The sequence below is a fragment of the Folsomia candida genome, unplaced genomic scaffold (genome assembly GCF_002217175.1).
Source record: "Folsomia candida strain VU population unplaced genomic scaffold, ASM221717v1 Fcan01_Sc048, whole genome shotgun sequence".
NCBI lineage: Eukaryota > Metazoa > Arthropoda > Collembola > Entomobryomorpha > Isotomidae > Folsomia > Folsomia candida.
Window position 1 is genome coordinate 291352 of NW_019091240.1, and position 20956 is coordinate 312307.

At 44.9% G+C, this 20956-nt stretch overlaps 2 protein-coding genes across 4 annotated transcripts; one reads left to right on the forward strand and one right to left on the reverse strand.

The window, feature by feature from the left end:
• The first annotated feature begins 366 nt into the window (after positions 1-366).
• Positions 367-6887, forward strand: LOC110862024. The gene is made up of 13 exons (XM_022111165.2): positions 367-939; positions 1027-1289; positions 1354-1876; positions 1963-2279; positions 2348-2639; positions 2715-2969; positions 3031-4034; positions 4105-4560; positions 4624-4811; positions 4907-5389; positions 5460-5579; positions 5667-5791; positions 5865-6887. The coding sequence occupies exons 2-13, from the start codon at positions 1139-1141 to the stop codon at positions 5989-5991; spliced, it is 4041 nt and encodes a 1346-aa protein (XP_021966857.1). The 5' UTR covers positions 367-939; positions 1027-1138; the 3' UTR covers positions 5992-6887.
• A 779-nt stretch (positions 6888-7666) lies between these two features.
• On the reverse strand, positions 7667-19162 carry LOC110862017 (inhibitory POU protein). 3 transcript variants are annotated; one of them, XM_035845218.1, is made up of 6 exons: positions 18231-19162; positions 17444-17613; positions 10673-10906; positions 9994-10373; positions 9259-9545; positions 7667-8597 (listed from the first exon to the last, which is right to left on the reverse strand). In XM_035845218.1, exons 1-6 carry the CDS (start codon positions 18238-18240, stop codon positions 8548-8550), a joined length of 1131 nt encoding a protein of 376 aa, XP_035701111.1. In that variant the 5' UTR covers positions 18241-19162; the 3' UTR covers positions 7667-8547. The 3 variants fall into 3 exon arrangements, with proteins under 3 accessions (XP_035701111.1, XP_021966849.1, XP_035701112.1); XM_022111157.2 differs by having other exon boundaries at positions 9994-10382; positions 10730-10906; positions 18231-19161; XM_035845219.1 differs by having other exon boundaries at positions 10730-10906; positions 18231-19160.
• Positions 19163-20956: the final 1794 nt, after the last annotated feature.

The following is a 20956-nucleotide window of genomic DNA, read 5'->3' on the forward strand; positions in this document are numbered from 1 at the left end:
TTTTTCATGAAAAATAACAAGGCATCCAGTTCCACAAGATGGTTCTACTCCTTTCTTTCCTTGTCATATATATGTAGTTAAAGTTAATGGCTGTGTTGTGCTGTTAACAGTTAGCCAAACCAAATGCATACACATACACATAGTAAGTAATAATACGACACCATAAGCTCAACGAATTGTGCATTGTCTACGATTATGCATAATAACGATGGCATGCATATGGATGGAATATTTATTCTTGGCCAGGCAGCAGCAGCTTTATTAGCTAAACTAACTTGCTTCAACTCCCAACATATTATTATTTATTATTATTTAACCCACTCTCATGAATGACTCATTGGTTTGGTTTACCAAAATTATTACTTGGTAGGTAGGTGCCTAAAATAGCAAGCCCGTCCACCCGAAACTCATCTTCTCCCAGGTGGACGTTGATAAGGGAGATAAGATAAGGCCCAATTAATAAGTGGTGAAAGTCCTCCCTGTATCTGGCCAAACTCTGGGTGAAAACGAGTCATTGGTGGTCACGCGTGGATGGATGATCCCACAAGAATCAACCACAATAATAAATTTGCTGGCTGCTACTGCTCTCTCAGCCAGTCCAGCCACGATACTTACACGACTCGGAGACACTTGATTAGAGATTTTGTTACTATTTCTTTGACTCATTCCTCTCATGGGAAATACGGACTGAATGTGACGAGAGTGCACATTTTTTGTTATTTTTCTCGCTTATCAGTCACCCTTTCTTCTGAAAGAGAGAGAGACTGGCCGAGATTGAGAAGCAATTACTCACTGGTTGTATGTATATGTGCTGCCAGATTTATTAGTCATCACGGCATTCAACAAGTTGTCACTTGATAATATAATGTGACGATTATGGGATTATTGATCGTATTCAGATAACACTGCGAAATAGAAATATTTGCACAAGTTTTAATGGTGAGTTTGAACTTTGTTGTTAAATATTTAATGTGTGTTGTTTTGTTATCTGTTGTCATTTAATTGGGTTACAATAATTAATTGCAGATGTGATGATGACAAAGATAGAAACGCGTCTTTTTGAGGGTAGAATGACATCGGTATCGTTGAACCTTTGATTAAGGTGACGTTGACATCGTGGCGAAAATATAATAGCAGAATGGATATAAACGTGGACGCCAAACCTGTTCCCGTTCCGAGGCAGAGGTTATCAACATCGTCACAACAGTCACCCCCCGTGACGCAGAAGCCTGTCCCACTCCCGAGAAAATTGACGGCAACGACAACGACGTCACTGGGAGAGAAAAGGGGTGAGAAATCTAAAGGATTTGAGACAATTAGATGCTGTGTGTTAATTGTTAAAGTTTTTTGCAGAAAATATGGGCAGTACGGGCGATGATGACGATAACTTTAGCCTATCGTCCATACCAGATGCTCCTTCACTCCTCCCCCCGTCTGCGAAACGAGGCACCATTAATATTTTTCAACTTGCCAATCAGCTCGACGACCCTTTCAACGATTTTGATGTAGAATTTAAGAAGGAGGAGAATATAGATCATCATCATCGTCGTCCCACACCATTGCACATCACACCACCCCCACGCTCCCCACGTTCCCCACGTCCTGCATCGTCACCACACCCACCGCCTTCCAAGACCCCGGAGGCATCATCGTCACCACTTCTTCTCTCCAATATTTCATTCCCCTCGCCCCTATTCGATCTGGATGAAGAGACGAGGCGACGGATTTCCACGTTTTCATCACTATCATCCACATCGACGGATGATTCGTCGGATCATTACATGGAACCCCCTCCTGCAAGACCCGTCTCGGCCGAATTAGCTGCAAATCTTAGCAAAAATGTGTTCTCGGGAGTTTATAGAGGAAGCCGAACAGGGTGAGATATGTACATAGATATCTACTGATGTTCAGTACTTGAACCATCTACTAGATAATAATGACTAATGATAATTCACTTTCTAGATCTGGCCGTAGCTCCAAGCTTCCTCCACTCCACGATGGCAATGAAGAAGAGGATGAACAGGAAAGGATCCCAACCGTAAGATTCCAGCATCATCACCACCCCATCGAAAAAGTTGCTAGCTGTCCCCCCGCCCCACTGGCGGACGAGGACGAAGAATATGAACCTATTGCGGCACCATCATCAACGCAGAACTTTGAAAGGCTTCCTTCCTCCCCAGGATTTCCATCGAATAACAATTTCCATGATAATAAAAGGGTCACGGTGCCTAATGTGAACGTCAATTTTAACATTAATCACAACGAGGGAAGCATGAAAGGTAGCAATTTGAAGAAGAAGTAGATGCGGAAAAACTTTTAATGCTTTTAAACAAAATGTTTATCACAGGTAAAAAGGGGCTGAGTCGTTTCACTGAGAGCAGACTCAAATTTGAGGGCAGCAATGATTTGAGCAGTAGTCGGAGTAGTTCAAGTCATCGTCAATCCGATGGAGGTGTGAGTGACACCGAGTCCACGGATTCTTTCCAATTTTCCAGGTCAAAAAATGACATCGTGAAGCGCAGTTCATCTCAGAGGAGCAGTACGGGAAGTCTGAGGAGGGTGCATGAGTACGACGATGTAGCCATTGAGGATGGGACCGTCGTATTTTTGGACAACATGGAGAATGCAGCAGCACTCTCGTGCGTGATATTATTAATTTTGTTTTGTGAAAATTTGTAAACACATTAGATTTTATGGTTGTTTTGGTTCCGTAGAGACGAGACAAACAACAACTCTTCAAATAGTTTGGCTTCCAGGAATTCGGTAATTGCAGAGTTTGACCCACTTCTCTACTCGTTTGCGGAAGTGCCCAAGCCACCACTGCCTCCGCCTAGTACTAAAAGAACAAACCTTATCAATGGGACTACACCTACACCGAAGGTGACAACAAAGGAAATTAATGATAATGACGAGGACGATGATATAACATCGGAAAAATATCTCGACCTTAATGATGATCCACAACATAGGTTAGTTTAAGCAAAGTGCTATTCTAGATTCCTTTCCCTAAACAAATATCTTTCTGATTAGATATGAATACATTGACACTGACGCGGAGGATGGACGTAGCAGCTGTTCCAACTCAAACAATGAAGATTCTCCTCCAAGCAACCCACCATCAGCGGTGGTTGAAAATCCAACTTATTCCTTCGCAGTGGATTTCAAAGCTAATTTTCGAAAGCAGCCCAATCAACCACCACAAAAAGAAGTGGAGGATCAGGAGGGAACGGAAAACGGATCAGCAAGTATGGAAGAGGAATACGAGTCCATCGAACCGCCTCCAACCCCACCAAAACCAGGTCAAAGGTCTCCCGTCTCGAAAGAATTAGTACAATCGCCACCATCACCACCCTCTGCTTCCTCCTCCAACGGTGGGGGTGATGCCTCTGTCCCTTCATTTTTCCGTCGATTTTCCTCCAAATTCCGCCTCAACTCAATCCGTGAAGAGAGCACTGCCTGTCGAAAATGTGGGAACGAACACGGAGAAAAGGAACGCTGCCGATTCTACCCCCCTTACCGGGATTCTGTCATATTTTCCACAAACTTGTACAAAGCCGGGGGGAATTTGGGGAGGAAGGAGTGGACTCCGAGACGAGTCGTGCTCCAACCTCGTAGCACCTTGGGTAAAGGACGACTTTCTTTTTACAATGACAAATCCGAACTTGTCTCTGATCTCCCACTGGAGAAAGTGGCCGTCATAACTAAAAAGGAGGGAAGCTCTTCTTCCTCACCACCAAACCTCCAGTATTTTGAGCTTGGACTCGTTCATTGGAAACAGAACAGTTTAGTTCTGGCCGCGGCAGATGAGTTGGAGAGGGCAAAATGGATGGGGAAGTATGTGGAGGCGCACACTGCTGTTATTCCTCCAGTCCTCAGGGGCTCCTTCGAACGGGGTGGATGGGTCTTCTTGAAGGAGACTGTTACCAGCGATTGGAAACCTGGCTGGATTCTGCTCAAGGACAGAAACCTCGTCTTTGTTTATCAGGATGGGGAAGAGTATTTCGATATGGATTTGAGGAAGGCGAGATCTATCGGTGAGCTTATCTGCTTATTGCTCTGTAATGTATCAACTCGTTTATAACTTGTGCTATTTGTTAATTGAAGACCTATGCGGAAAAGAGGAAGAGCAACGTTGTGGTTTCGTCGATAACGGTGACGTCCTCACTCTCGACCTGTGTTGTCGGATATTGTACTTGCAAACGGAGAGCAGTCGTATAACGCGAGACTGGGAGAAAGCGCTTCGGTCTGCTGCCTCCAGAAATGGGACCCGTTTCGATGAGATGCAGCTCACCCTGGAAAATGTGCCGGTCGTGGTCGACAAATGCATCGACTTTCTGTACGCTCATGGCACCCTGGCAGAAGGGATTTATCGGCAGTCTGGCTCAAACACGAGAATTGCCCAGTTGCTGGCTGACTTTCAAAAGGACGCGTGGGCGGTACAAATATCCCCCAAGGAGTTTTCCGCCCATGATGTAGCAGGGACGTTGAAGAGATTTTTTAGAACATTGCCCGAACCTCTAGTCACGTCAGAGTTGTATCCTGGATGGATTAAAGCAGCTGGTGAGCCGATATTTGATTCTATATGCAGCTTGCATTTATTTAAAACATGCTTCACTCTTTCAGCGATAACTGACCGTACAGCGAAGGAAACTGAGTACACTCGCCTCCTGGAGAGTCTGCCACCTTTAAATTATAACATCCTTAAAAAGTTAATGTGTCATTTATACGCTGTGCATGAGCTGCACGAGAAAAATCTGATGCCGTTGATCAACCTGGCACCAATTTGGGGTCCTACTTTGATGAGTGTCGATGTGAGTGGACAACTAAAAGTTTTGATCATAGTCTGACAACCATGCAACTACATATAGCTAGTATCTTAATGGCAATTCTCCCATTTTATTTACAGGGTGATGCTTCCGGACTCTCGTATGACTCTGCCTGTGCCGAATGTGAAGTAGTGAAAGAACTGATTGAAGGATATTGCACTCTGTTTCGTGTTGACGAGGAAGAACGCGCCCGTGAGAGAAGGATGCACCTCGCCCTAGAAAACTTTCATCTGGGTTCCTTACGTCGAAAGTGTTCTGGGGACATGAAGCTGTGGATTTATCTCTGGGACAAGGATGAAACATCTGCAACCAACGTGGCACTCACACCATATTCAACGGCTCAGGGAATTGTGGCTCAAATATTGGAGAATTCAAGGGTGCGAAATATAGAGAATGTCGGTCTTCATGAGGTCATCGCGAACGGAAGTTTGGAGCGGGTTTTGCATCCTAGTGAAAAAGTTATAGACACAGTTTTACGCTGGAGCCTGTGGGATATTGAGGACCGGAAGGATAATTACCTTATTCTGAAGAAGAATCAGTTGTACCCGAGACTTTTACAATATGTGAGTCTAGAACTTACTTAATTTGCACATAGTGAAACAAGGTTTGAATCTGAACGAATATCTGTTGTAGGCTAAGGAACCCCACATGCACGGATCGGAAGTAAAGGTTGCCGACTCAAAGTCAAAGTCATATCGAAAGGTTCAGCTTCAATTTAGTCAAGCTACCCTTAAACTGTTTAAGGATGTTAAGGTAATTAAGTTATTTAACGGATGCCAAAATGAGATTTAGTAAGCTATATAAATATTTAAATAAACGTGTGATTTACTTTGTTTGTAGTGCAATACGGAACAAGCTTCATACAAGATTGAGGATGTTGTGTGGTATGTGGGTTGCGAAACCCGTCGTAATCCTCCGACAAAGTGGACATTTACCATTGCTCCTAAAACTTATCATCTCAAAAGGTACCTGTCAAATTATTTTACAAATTGTTTTTTTTATTACACATTTATAAATCGTTATTTTATAAATTTTCAGGAGTAAAGATGAACCCTTCTTTGGTTGGGTGTTTGGCTGCGGGAGCGAGGAAGAGTTGCACCGCTGGCTGGGAGCTTTAGTAGTTGGAGAACATCCGGAAGGACTGTACCCCAACGTTGTGCTTTGATCTGATAAATTATTAAGCCACGAGTGCGCATATATTTATATGTCTACCAGGTATCGACGAATTCTGACAATTTAACTAAATTCAAATCAAGCCTTGCAATGGAACGCTTCAATATGCCTTAACTAAAGTGAATCAAACGATTTCAGTGTAGGAAATATATTTGAGAGAATACTAAAAACTTTTATATGTGTATGATTCCTGAAGTTGATCTGTCTCTCTCTGTTTCCAAACAAGCGACTTTCCGTCCCATCTTTTTTATTGTCACTGTTAAATATTCCTTGGCATTGTGCTGCCTAATCTAGACGAAGATGACCAGATGCCTTATTGTTAACTTGTATATTGTTTTGTCGTACCAAACTATTTAATCGTTACGGTTTGGCCTTTGTTTTTAACATGATGTAATTTTTTAGTGAAATGAAATGGACCAACTTTTATTAAGTCTTACATATTTACTTGCAAAATATATTATGTTCTCAATACCCGTATAGTTCCTACAATATTGTTTGTACAGTAGTGTTTCTATTTTGTAAGAAGTCAAAACCTGAAAACTGACAATTACTTTTACGAAACATTTGTGTGTATTCTTTGAATGCTATATTATGTGCATCTTGTTGACATTTTTAAAATAGTGAAATAACGAACTAGTTCAATCAAGCGAATGGTGTGCTATAGACTGTGCCACAATATTTTATCATTTTATTACGGTAAAAATGCGATAGCGTAAATAACTATGACGTTGTGAATGAATTGTTTGCAGTGCATACGATAGGTTATCATTCTTCGATATTATTATAGTGTCGTCATTCTAGTTAGTTTTGCTATTGCAACTATTCTGTACTTGATGTGTGCTGTTTACAAAAATGCTAAATAAAAATGTCGAAAAACTGAACATTCAACTCACTCATCCTCAGTCGGCATTGTCTACCAAAGAAAAACATGCATACGTACTTATGATTTCACAAACCATGTTTTTTTCTAATAACGTTAAAGCTGAAAGAGTGCATGTGGATTTAATAAAAGTGTGAAAGAAAACATGTCCATCGCTTAATTGAATCCATTATTTTTTGTACTCGTCTATTTTGAAGCCCTAAATTAAAACCGTGTCCATCATCCCGCATGCATAATTATATATTCTCGCCCTATTTATGCATGTTTTTCCTTCCTGTAAAATACTACGTCGTCGTCGTCGACTTATTCATCCATCCATCCATCCATCCACTTTCCCTCTCCACACCACCCATTTATTTCAGCTCTCACTTGTTCACTTATTTCCCCTTTGTCTTTCTTTCTCCTGCTAATGAGTTGTTAATCCGGGCAGAACTGAGGAGGCACATTAATCCGAAAGAGTCCCCAGAGCCCCGGTTTTCAGCCCGTCGACGCGTAGAGAAAAAGAGAGAAACGAACTTTATCATCGAGACAGAAACAGGAAGACCAAGAAAAAGGAGGAATAAGTTTATTAGAAAAGGAGGAGGAGAAAGAAGTAAAAACAAAAAAGAGCACCATCACCCTTTTTCTCCGAGTGATTAAAATGGAATTAGTCAGAATTAAGAGCATATTAAAAGAGGAAACCCCTTTCCAGAAGGAACGTGAGTGAACATGCTCGTGTTTTGAAAAACACTATTTATACCAACCAGATTTAGGTATAAAGATACGCACAATTTTTCCAAATTTGTTTATGTATGTAATTTATTTATTAGTATATTTATTGACTTGAGAGAATGTACAAGATTATCATCTTCAGTGCACTACAAAACTTATTGCTATGCTCATCATCATCATTTCATTCCACTTCATCATCCTTACTCAATAACATGTCAATCCAAACTGGATATCGAAAATCTTGATCTTCACCGTCCCGTCACCTTCTTCTCTTGACCAACTTTTTATTCACCATCTTCGTCGTTACTATGATCTACGTACAATTTACGATTGCCACCTCGATCGGAAGTTTGCATGGAGAGATGTCTGTATGTCTTTATTATGGCTACAAGCACAGGTTATGATATGCATTTTTATTAGATTGGAGGAGAATGATAATTGCTGTAAGTTAAGTTCTTCTGGTTGTATATTGAGGGAGTATTAATAAGCGCGGAGATAAGGTCGGTAGTTGTGTTGTGTCGCAGAGAGTCGGTTTCTTCTTCTTCCGTTTCGTCGTCAGAGTCCATTATTTTGTCGCTATTACTTGTTTGTTTTGGGTACCCTGTGTGCGGGGTGGGGCGAGTTAATTAAGGGGGTGGTGCAGTTTTTCTTTTCTTTGTATTCTTTCTGGTGCAGAACAGCAGGCAGGGGGACACGACTGACTGACTTGGATTAGTTTTAAGTAGCTACCTATCTATTTTGTATTACCTGCTGTATGTATGTACGTGATTAGTTTTAGAGTATAGTAATAATTATGTATGTAACGTGATATGTTTTTATTTTTTATTGCCCGTCGCTTATTTACGTATAGAAGATAGTGTCGTCTTGGGACAAGCTCTGGTTCCTCCTTCTTCTTCTTCTTTTTTACTCTTTTCTCCCTGCGTCGTCGTTTTTTTACCTCCGCTACCAACTATTGGGTCAGTGTTGAGCTGCGAACTTCATACGTTTCTGCTTCTGCCTTTGATTACCTGCAAGACAAAGGGAACCGTTTTAAAGGATTTGGAGAAAGCTGTATGTTTACATAGGACGCTGAATGGCAGCACGCTGATTGCATGCTTGTGCTCATTTGGCGTCCGTTTGTTGTCTACTTGTTTTCGAGGTGAGTCAAATAACCAACATTTCTCCTCCATCAGAACTTTTGCATCACCTACTTGGACACTGTTCTTCAACTATTTTTCCTTAAACTCAAGTTTCTATTGCATTCACGAACGTCTCAAAATTCACAAAGGCAGGAAAGGTGAAGGATAAAGTCAGAAAACTGGATGGAAGTGGGATTTATGCTTATCCGCTAATTTATTTCTCTGTGCTGAGAGATATATGTATCAATTAATTGGTTTCTCATTCACAGTACGTCGCAGCCGGTCAGAGAGAGACCAAAGACAATGATAAACGGATGCGATTGAAGTAAGGCAACTTGAGAACTGGAGAAGAGATGCGGCTATCTTGGAGAGAAAGCAGGATATTTTGTGGGGATTCAGATATAATTTTCATTCTATGATAACAAAGGGAAGTCTAACTTTAAGGCCTTTGTTCCTACATAAATGAATTTGTTTCTCAATCTTCACCAAGTTCAATCTTGCGTATCATTTAACTGTTGATGTAGAAAAGAATAATTCAAGTTTTTCTTACAGAACCAGACACGAACCACGTTTTTCTTGAGGTCCAACTTCTCCGCGATGGCGGCAATTTTTTCGCCAGAGGGACGCGGCTGCACGGCAAAGTATGCCTCGAGCGAGCGCTTCTCGGGGGCGGCAATCGAGGTTCGTTTCCTCTTCTTTTCTCCGCCTGGGAGGACGTTGGGGGCATCGGGGTCACGCCGTTTGGACCGAGCTTGGGCTTCCGCCTCTTCCAACCAGGCTTGCAGGATGGGCTTGAGCGCGATCATATTATTGTGGGACAGGGTGAGCGACTCGAACCTAGCATTTGGACATATATGCATATGTATATATTGGATATTGGACGGTTGCTGGTAGTCAGTTGCTGGTACTAACTAACTTGCACAATGGGCATTCTCACGGTGTGTATATCGCGAAAAATTTAGCAAACAAAGGTAAACAAATAAAGGTAAACCCACAGAGAATCTTAATCTCGATAAAAATTATAATTTTGTAATCACCAAAAATTCTCAGGTTATTTTTCTATTTTCGAGAGATTTTCTACTTTGACGTGAGTAAGCCCATCCGAAAAAACGTATCGAAATTATATGTTATTATATGAATTTATAGATTAGATGCTTTAAAAAATATATAATGGTAAATACCATGACACAAATATTTGTGTCATGGTGTGTAAACCAATTTGTAATGAATTGATCTCTGTTGACACGTGATTAAAGGCTTAACAACAACAAGAATAGGGCCTTACCGACAAATGGTGGATTGTGAGAGGGCCCCGACTCCGGGGAGTTTAAGGTTCGCCAACGCCTTGCCAACGTCTGCCTGTGTGACACCGAGTTTGATGCGGCGTTGCTTGAATCTCTCAGCGAAGGCTTCCAGCTCTCTGGGGTCCGTGTCGGCGTCGTGGATGGCGGGGTGGGGCGGGTGGAGTTGTGGGTGGGGGAGGGAGGGATGGCTCATCATGGAGTTCATGGAGTGTGCCGAGTAGACGGAGGACGGGTGGAGTTGGGTGTGACCGTGGTGAGAGACGGAGCCAGAGTCGGAGTTCATCGGCCCAAGAGAGGTCATCATCGTCGAGGAGGAGATGGGGTCAAGCATGTCTAAACCCTCCATGCCGGGGTGACCCATCTGAAAGGACTGGACAAATTAGGGTCGGCAATCAACACGCATTTTGTAAGTAATAAAAAAGAGAGAAAGTTGAAAAGTTGCTAACTACGGTCACTTTCTCTGCCACCACTACAGACGCGTATACCATATTGCATGCATTGCACTCAATGCACCATTCAAGCGGAGAGGGAGGAAGCATTATTGTTTCGGAGAATACTACTTATTCCGACGGCGACTAGAGGGGGAGGGAGGAGGAGGAGGAGAAGGACGAAAGTGGAGAAAGTGAGTAGATGAAGAAAAAGGCCGACGGAGTAACGCACCCACTGAGTCCACTTGTGTTGAGAAGGGGATGATGCTGAGTTGTTGTTGGTGTTTACCTGGTGGGGTCCTCGGGGGTTGTGGGAGGGGTGAGGTGGCCCCATCCCCGGATGGTACATCATGTCATGCTTGAGCTGCTGAAGTCCTGGTGGCGACGCGCCCGGGTGCTTTCCCATGTCGACAAGAGCCTCGGCGCGAGAGAGAAGTCCGTCATTCAGCCCTCCAAACAGGTCACCCTGAAAAAGTTGGAACAACGAGATTAGTCAACTTTCACCTGGCAGACTGATCCATTTCTGAGCTGAGGTTAGTCAGTGGGAACGGGGGTAAGAATAGATAAAGTTGAAAAACTTGCAAAAAACTCCGAGACTTGAATCGCATATGCAAAAACTGGATTAGATATATACAGGGATTATAAATATTTACACGTATTACACAATTTGCACACTAGACGATGCAATGGTTCGATATATGTAATACCTACATGGTAGGCCGCGTTGTATGCATAAATTGCCGCCGTCCTAAAACCACTCCCACTCCCACTCATACTTCCTCCCTTCCTGTCAGAATTTTAAACTATGAAATTTCTGAAATATAGTTTGACGCTTGGAAGCGAAGGGCGGATGTGGCCGGAGAGCAGTGAGTCTGTTGGACTTGTCCGGAAAGCAGGACGATGCGAGTGAAATGGGGTCTCGAAATAAACCCAAAGCAAAAAAAGATTGGACATGTTGAACGGACTTTGAAAAACATGGCCTGAAGTTGAGTGCGACTTTCTCCCGAGAAGAAATAGGCAGGCTCCCACCTCGGAAGTGGTGGTCATCAGTTTATTATCCAACCAACTAAACCGACGACAAGAGGAGAACGGAGGTGTGGTGAATAATTGCTGAATGCGGCGTGTCCCCTCATCCATTATTCTTTCGGACCAGGGAATCATCATGATGATGCCCTTATCTATCTCCATCTCGATCAGATAACCGACCAACCCACCGCAGTCATAGCCTAGTTGTGTTGTTGGTGTAAATACGTACTAACTGGATGGTTGTTGTTGTTGCCATCCAAGGTTGCGGCATGGCTAACAACCTGGTTCGATTGGCGTGGCCAGACTCGCCGTGCATCTCCTGAATTTTCTCGCTCCGTGGAAAAGAGAGTCATGTTCAGGTCGGAGAGCATGAGAAAGGCCGACCAGCGACATGACCAAGAACAACTCGAGCTCATCAATTCCTAATGGAGATATGGATGGATGGATGGATGGATCGGTGCGAGGAGTGTGGGTCGTCGCCGTCGTGAAATTAAATGAAGTTTAGCTCAACGAGTGTTTCTTTTTTTCTTCTTTACACTCATATCCCCCACCACCAGATATCTCGTCGTGAGGGAAAAGTAACCCGGTGGGTGACACGGACTAATCCCCACCACGTGCCTTGCTCCCATGCACCCTCCAACCACCCACCCACCCAGTGACCAGGTCCTCCTCACTCTCGATGATGTGTGCATATGCTCCTTGGTGCTAATGTGCCATTGAGTGGATTGGATTAGGATTTGCTGCTCCTTGGCCGTTGATGGGCGCAATCGGGTTATTCCCACCGGTTCTGAGAAGAAGATGTGAAACCGTCTCGTCGACGAGGGTCGTTCTCATCTCAAGTGGATCACGAGTGAGACGACTCAGCAGCCCCATCACTCACCCTGACACCATCAAAATCCAGAGGGAGAGAGAGAGAGAAAGTACAAGTTTTCCTCTCCTTTCACCTGGGTTTGGTTGTGGAAGGTCGGGTGCTGCTCCGTTTACTTGTGCATCTTTAAGAAGTATGTTTAATTATGTAGGGGCCGGGGCATGAAATATTGAACCCCAATTAAGCCCACGTGGTGGGATGACCAAGAAAAGGGAAAGTCAGCCGAGAAGCGGAATAAAGACACACTTATCGACACACATGCACACATGCACACACGGGCGAAAAGAGTGAAGGAGAGTGGAAAAAGTAAGGTGGATGGAGAAGCAGGAGGCGCATAAGCATCAGAAAAGAGAGGACAAGAGCAAAGAGCTGCTGGAACTCTTTTGGTTTGCAACTTCTCGCTGCTGCTGCTGCTGGTTCGTTTGCCTGGTTCTTCATTGGTGGTGGAGTGATGGGCTGGTGAACTGGGAAATTGACTGCTCCTCAATTATTCAACGGGCCTGTCCTCAGCCAACCACCGCTTTCACCGGGGGCCCTCCAAACAGCTCGGAAACCCGCTCAGCCAACTTTCCACCACCAGCTCCGGAGAGACAATTGTGTCGTCTCTTCGTGTGCACAGGGCAGAGAGCGAGAGGAGGACTTGCATCCTACCACACACTCCTGCCAGGATCACCACGACTGGTCCTGAGTGCCGTACACTGTCAGCCCAAGAAAGTGGGCTTCCTCCTCAAGACAGGGCGAGGAGAAGGAGAGAGAAAGAGGGCTCCATAATTAGAACTCAAGGAACTGCGAGTTGAGTAGAAGTGATGCAATTAGAGGAGAACAAGGAAAGTGCATAATGGACCATTTGCGGCTCTCCCTCAGAATTTTATGCTAATCCACCCGAATCCAATCCAACCCACTCAAGACATTCAATCCATCCTAACCATTGATCCTGCCTGCCTGCCTGCATATACCCAGCACCACCACCAGCACCACTATCTATACCTCTCTCCTGCTCCTCTGTTGGCACACCCCCATCCAGCGAAATGGGGAGGACCGTGCAGTCCGAGTGGTGGGAGTGAATAATTGATGAGGGCCGGAGTTGCGAGTGGGTAACGCACACATTCACCGGGCCAGAGCTCCCCCTCTCCATCCGTCGGGATCGTCCACACAGTTGGACGGGCACTTTCCACCCACTTTCTTCCCCACGTCGGGAGATGCACCCCCTCCTCCGTCCTCTCTGGGTGGCCTCATCCTCGCCGTCTTTGTGGAGGAATTGTGCGTGTGGTTTGGTCTGTCTCCCTTCTTTCTCCAGCTCCCAGGAATAGCAAGTAAGTAAGCAAACATTACATTACGGAGAGAGAGAGAGAGGAGTAGTTCCGAGTTAGGTAGACGGCAGAGATGATGATGCCCCACGTAAAAAAGTCCCATTTGCCATCAATGCCCCATCACGACAACAGAAATTGGATTCCACTCTCCTACCACTCTAACTGCGCCTTTTCCGTCCTTCCAGTGTACCCAGTTTTCCACTTTCTCCATCCGAAATTGAGAGAGAGAGAACAAACCGACGACGACGATGCCACCACAGCACACTCACTAACTCACTCACTCACTCACATACATGCACAGACACAAGCACAGGAAGGAAGGAAGGAAGGAAGAAGACTAACTTATTGCAAGCCAACCAGCTCAAATGTCAATCTTGTCCCCTTCTTCTTTCCCAACCAAAAACTGGGAGAGGAAGAAGAAGAAGAAACAAACAAATATACAAAGACACACATGCACATGAACACACACACACACGATGGCTGCAAAAAAGGAAGGGAGAAACACCAACCATTTCATACCACCACTTTTTTTCCCTACATTTCTCTACATACATTTACAAACCAAAAACACGAGAAAGCAGTTCAATCCTCTAACTTCTTGCTTTCTCTCTTTTGTCAGAAAAGTCAGGCAGATTTATTTTTCAACTTTTTTCCCCCTCTTCTTTAAGTGAATGTTTTTTTTGTTGGAGACGGAGAATTCGTAAGGGTCTCCTTCTTAAAAAATCAAATATATATTTTTTAGCTCTTAAAACTCTCGACTTTCCCTTGGCTGGCTGCCTCCATGTGCAGCGAGGAGGAGGAGGAGGAGGACTATTTGTGATGTTCATGGTATTGATCTCGGAGGAGGAACAAACCACATTTCCTTTTCTCTCGAAAACATGGAAAGGGAACTACCTACTACAATGTATGTATGTTTGTATGCACATTGGTCTTCCCATCCGTCACGAAATGCAAACAAACAGAATTTTAAGGAATGACTGTCCACAATTTATGCCACATACATTCGTTCGTTCGTACGTTCGTTGACGGCGTGGAAAGTGGAATTGCACAATAACCAACAAGTTTCGTAAGGTGAGTGGATACAGCGGAACGAGTGTTTGGAATGGAGAAAGACGAAGACGAGGAGAGGGCCGCCTAAATATATGACTTTCTGGTTGGGGTGGAAAGCCATAAAAATTATTGCGCCATAATGTGGTGATTATAGCATCTCCTTTAGAGTTCATTAACTCACTCCCACACTGCTGCTCCCACAAATGGGCCTCCCATAACCAAACCGATACTGCAACCACCCAGCCATGTACTTGGTCTACACTTCCTCTCTTTCTCTCATAAAGCCTAATTGATTCCAAGTGAGGATGGAGCAAAGGCTTTCCGCTGATTGTGTTTTGATTATGATCAGAGAGCGAAAAGAAGAAGCAGAGTCTCGAGGGAGAAAGTGCCCACGAACCAACTGGCAGTGGTACCAGCAGAATCATCGTCATGACAGTGCTGCCGCTGTGTCCAACCCCCCAGGGGCCACCCTCCACCAACAACAACAACTGTTGCAGCATCATAAATTCTAATCTCGGATCCGGATCAAACTTCAAACAGGGACATGCAATGTAAACCATGAAATTAGTTTTCAGCTCGCAATATTTATTAGTACAAATGATATGATAAATGAGCAATATGTCTCCCATTATAAAAAAGAGCAGCAGCCCTGGTGGTGTGGTGATGATGATGACCGACCAAACATCATTTTCGAGTAACAGAGAGTAAGTAGATGAGCATTGAAAAACTGATTGGTATTCTGGACCAATTGTCTTTTCTCGCGTGGTGGCGGAGTGAGTGGTTTTACGTGGATTGGATTTACTCCACGCTTGAGAACTTTCTCTCTCTCTAAATCCAAACGGAGGTGAAACAAGGGAATTTTAGAGGTATCGAACTGGCGAGCGAAGAGAGATGGTGCAGCATTATGTGGTCAATTAGTCCCTGCTCCTTCGTCTTCCTGGTTTCGATGGACGCTGCTATCCTCCATCCATCTCCAACAAAACATCATCCGTGGGATACAATGCTGCTGGTGAAGAAGCGGTTCGTTGTTGGTGGTGAAGAATACGGGATGGGAGGAAGGGCGCAACGCAGCAACAATGGAGGCGAAAGAGGTTGTGGCTGCGGAATTCCTCCACTCACTCCAACCAGAAGAAGTCGTATGGTGGAGGCCTCGCATTGGATCGATTCATCCTTCCTACGACTACGACCACTACTACTCCGCATCATCATCAAAGTGGTTGCGTAGTAGTCCTTCTAAGCTATACGGCTTCAAACCAGCCAATCATCATGAATCCATATCTCTGAAGACAATCCGAGGAAAAAAAAAATAAGACGGGAAAGGTCGGTCAAATCGACTATAAAGAACTCCTCACGCCACGCCGTGTGTGGTCTCAATCTTGATGACTGCTCTCTCAGAAATCGCCAATTTCATTTCGCCACGGCCCCAATTTTTCCCCCTGTACTTGAAAAAGTGCAGTCTTTCCGACCTCCTGGGTTTTTAGCCTCCTCCGTGGTGGTGTCTTACTTACTTGAGAAAAGGCATGCATGGTGCATGGAGAGAGAAAAGAATCTAAACACTACACACACATCCACACACACACACCATTAAAGTTGCATGGCCGGGTGACAGGGCGGTGCATAAAGCGGTGCACTATTAATGAGGTTGCAGAACACGGACTGGGTCACTGCCACTCTGTTCCACCGGAGTGGATTGAAGACTTTGAGTTTATAATGCGAAAGAGGGTATCAGTCGAGGAAGAGGAAGGAAATGATGATAAGACACTTATCTATCCACCGCCATCCTATCCATGCCTACCCACCTACCATACACACCAGAAGCAGGAGGAATGACAAAACAAGAGGAGAAAGTTATTCATTCAGTATCTCTCTCCTCACTTTCTCCCCTACTGGCTGGCAGCTGGTGCAGCAGTGGCGGCGGTGGTGGTGGTGGTTGCAGGGGTATGAATTTTTTATGCTGCGTTCATAATCAGTACACGACGTACGAGTATCACAAGTATAGAGAAAGGAGGAAGAAGCCGCCGTGAGTGAGTGAGTGACTGAGTGAGTGAGTGAGTGCAGCCCTTGAAATATTCATGCCTCACCCACTCGCACTTTTTCGCACTAATAGTAAATAACATCAGCCCTACTTGCACCACCAGGGTTCAGATTTCCAGACGAGATGAATGGGCACGCAAAAAAAGAGGAGGCAAAAAATTAGCATGTTTTCTGCACAGCAGCCTTCAAGAAAGGTGACTGACTACTTGGGAGGATGGGTTATGATGACCCTGCATGGACAGTCAAAATAGTGGAGAAGGGTTTACTCTGACTTTCACTCTGAACCGAACCATACAAATCGGTACTTTAATGTCCCATAATAACGGCAGCAGGAGCATGGTGACAATTAGGGACAAATAAGGATGAGGAGGATCGATTAGCTTGAGGAGAACTTTACGACAAACGTCACCTTGTTACGTACACAACAGTTGAGTGAATAACTATTAAGCCCAGAAGTGGAGATAAATATACACCCAGTCGCATAATAACTTCTTCTACCAACGCCACCATGGACATGAGAGCATCGTCGCCATGATGTACTTTTCCGGCCACGCTATTTTGGGAAAAGTCACGCCGTAGTTCTGAAGGAGCGAGATGTTTACGTAACCGTATGTGCGGAGATTCATGTTTGCTTTTAATTTTTTGGCCCATTGTCATCTCTCGAATGCAATTTATTGTTACGCAAGGCTAGAAATGTGGTCTTATTTTTTCTTACTGTAGGGTTGACGCAGCGGCGCATAGGGTCTGGTCCACGATAAGTGGGGGAATATCTGCCAGGGAAACAAGAGCCGGGCGCGGAGCCCAGCGGCTTGCCATTCATCACTTTGTCCGACGAGTACATGGCCACCGCCGTGGGGTAGTACGATGGCGCACCCGTGGCCCCTCCTGAGAAAAACAACAATTAGTACCTCCACCACGACAATGAGATCAATCCCAACAATGGCAGGATTGCGAGGGACGAGAAATTATGAAAAGAGAGGGAAAGGATGGAAGGGGGGCGATGGGAGGGAGAAAGTAATTAAGATTATGCGATGCCATGTCGAGCAGGGTGGAGCCAAGTTAAGTAAGCACACCACTTCCACCACGACGACTATCATCACCATCACAATGCCGCTAAACGGTTCTGGGGAGAAAGTCAGAGTTACGCACATAAAACAAAGAGAAAGAAACAATTCTCCCAAATGGTGATGATGGTAGTTAGTCAATTAGTTAGCAAAGTTTTCTAAAGTTTTCCAAGTGAAAGTGACTTTTAGTTCCCCAACCGCTTCTTTCTTTCCCTCCTCCACCAGCCTCTAAACCCTACCCACCACTAATTCATCTCTGCTCACTCACTCACTTTGTCTGCCTTTTTTCATAGTCAGCCTCAAACAAAACCAAAACTGCTGACAAAAGGAAAGGGAAGAGAGAGGCTAAGTGAAAGTGATGGGGACGAGGTGGCGAGTCCCTTAAGGGGGCAAAGTGAGAAAATGAGATACTTATCAGCATAAAATGAACGGACTGACCTCTATGCATCTGATCCCTGTTGTGTGGTCGTGTTGGGGGTGTGACTCTGGTCGCAGTTCTTAGTTGACAGTCTTGCTAATCCTGCTCCTCCGGCATGGACAAGTTTTGTCGCCCACTTTTTGCAAATAAAGTTTGTCACTCACTCGAAGAAGAAGCACTGTGGGTGGGCGCGAATCACTGTCTTGACCACGATCGGGAGGGGGTGGTAGTAGTGTGAGCATATAGGAGAACGTGGTGTGTCCCTTGTTTTATCAAGTCCCACCACCTGAGGTCAAAAACAGGCGAGGAGGAGTAGACTGACAATTGAGTGGAAAAAGTGGCCTAGAGAGAAAATGTGCATGTGTTGTTCTACAGCTGAATGGGCCCTGCTGAATAATGGATCAATGGTCCCATCAATTTCACAATTGCTCAGTTAATAATGCAAACTACTCCACGTTCTTGTTACCGTACTTTAGGCTTTGTCCTCCACGATACTATACGGTTTATTATGTGTGGTGGTGTGGTGTGTCGAGTGGAATAACCAACTAATTTGCATCACCAACTGTATCAACCACCACGTTGTTACTCCTACTTTGTTGCAACTTATGCTATTTTATTATATTTCCAGATTCCAAACGACACACTGGTTTAATCGGTCAGAGTCTTCTTTTTCTTCGCGTGGTGAGCCTCGCTGTCTCCAATTTTATTGCTTTGGTTGTCGCTCTCTAATTCGTTGGGTCGCTTATCTGCCTGCTTTCTTCTCGGAGTGAAAGTTGAGCTTTTTTATTTGCAGAGTGAATGAGGCCCTTCTGCTTTCTTTTGGACACTGTGATGAGTAGTGGTGTACCCCAGCCTGGTCTTGGTGGTCGTCCCTTCCGTGTGAGAGTTGGTGGTGGAGTGAAGCTTTCGAACTGGAAGCGAACCCTCCTCACTCTTGAAGCCAGAGTGTACTGGAGCCAGGCGGGGAGTTGGTGCAGACACTGTGACTGGACAAAACACCCGGGTTTCCCTCTTCCACCCGGGACGACGGGGTGCGTGGAGGTTGGTCGAGGCGGAGCGAGGCAGAGGCGGAGTTGGAGCAGTAATCAATTCTCCCCAATCACAATCACCCACCTCTCCACCAGGATAGTCAGAAAGAGAGAGAGAGAAAGAAGTCAGCGAGAGAGAGAGAGAGATAGCAAGTAAAAGTTGTTCACAAAACCAGGTGTGTTACTTATGTGTCGTTCAGCAGAGAGAGAGTTCGGACTCCTACCTGCCTACCAACTAGTAGGATTACGTTATTATTGTGCTGACCTCAATGACCAGAAGAAGAGAGACCTCACTCTTTGTTTCACTTTCATCATCATCTGCAGAGGAGAAAACCCATGCAGGATGATGGTACGGTTAAATAGCACGTGAGGACTTAAAAAGCTGAGCTGCTTTTCATCTCCATCCATCCATGCACCACCACCGCCAGCCAGCACCACCACCAATGACCACCACTCATCACCAAGGAACGACTCGCGGTTTTCCCTTCAGTCACTTTCACCACGAATGGACTCAACGCCGTGTAGACTGCAGGGCTGGTGGTGCATGGGTTCTTTATTTCCAAGGCCCTCTCCTCCTCCTCATCCTTGTTATCATCCCGTCATAGAATGCTGCATTTCGCACTGATCCTGAGTTAAACGTTAAGAGGACCAGGATACGGTATAGTCTCATCCTGGGAAAGAAGAGGCCGATACCCGGGTTCCTTTTTTTCTAGCCCGGGTATCAGCCAGCAACTCATGTTTCACTGAACAATAATTTCATGCAGAAGCGTTTCTCTCTCTCTTTCACGATCCTCCAAGAGATAGATTTTGAAGTGTGCGTGGTGGCGGTGGTGGTGGGGGCCAATAGTTATCTGAGATAACCATGAAGTAAAATTGCATGGCGTCATCAGCACCACCACACCCACACCATTTCGATGCCTGCATACTTTCCGTGGCGTGTTGTTATTGTGGCCATGGATCGCATCGCATCGTCGCGTCCATCTCCTCCTTCTTCTCCGGCTGGCATCATCCGTGGCGTTGGTTCTTCTTGGTCTCCTTTGGTACGTGGTGTGAATGTTGGTTAGCTAGTCTCTGGAAGAAGAAGAAAGAAGACGAAAAAGCAATTTGGGGAGTGCGCACTAGTTTCTTGCCTTTCCTTAGTTCTTTCTCTGAGGTAATTCCGCTCCTCAATTCCCCTTCAATTGCCCCTTAATTCCCTCTTTTATTGGGCAGCGCAATTGTTTGGGGAAATTGCACCCGAATTTATAGCCATCTTCTACACGCTCCCCCTAATGCTACCCCCGAGACTGGACTTCTTATTCTTTCCTCTTCTTCTTCTTCCTCTCCTCCGCCTCCTCCTCCCAACAGCCTTTCCACGAGGAGGAAAAAACAAAAAATATAAAAAGGAGAGCACAAAAGTCTCCCTTGGTCAAAAGGGAAAGCAGGCAGAATATTACCCACCACCACCACCACCAGCAGTGGTACTTGAGCACATACATAATCCTACGTTCCGTACATAGCAACGCAACGTGTATCCCATTATGATGTGCAGCAATTGAAAGAATCGCAACTATAGGAGGAGAAGGAGGCATTATTCAATGAAACCACCACACCTGCAAAGATAACATCTTCTCCTCCTCTCCATTCCTCCTTGGTAGCAGAGTAAAAATAAGCAGTCGTGTTCCAGCTGGTGGTGGTGGAATCATGGCATTATTATTATTTCTTCTTTTTCATCCAAT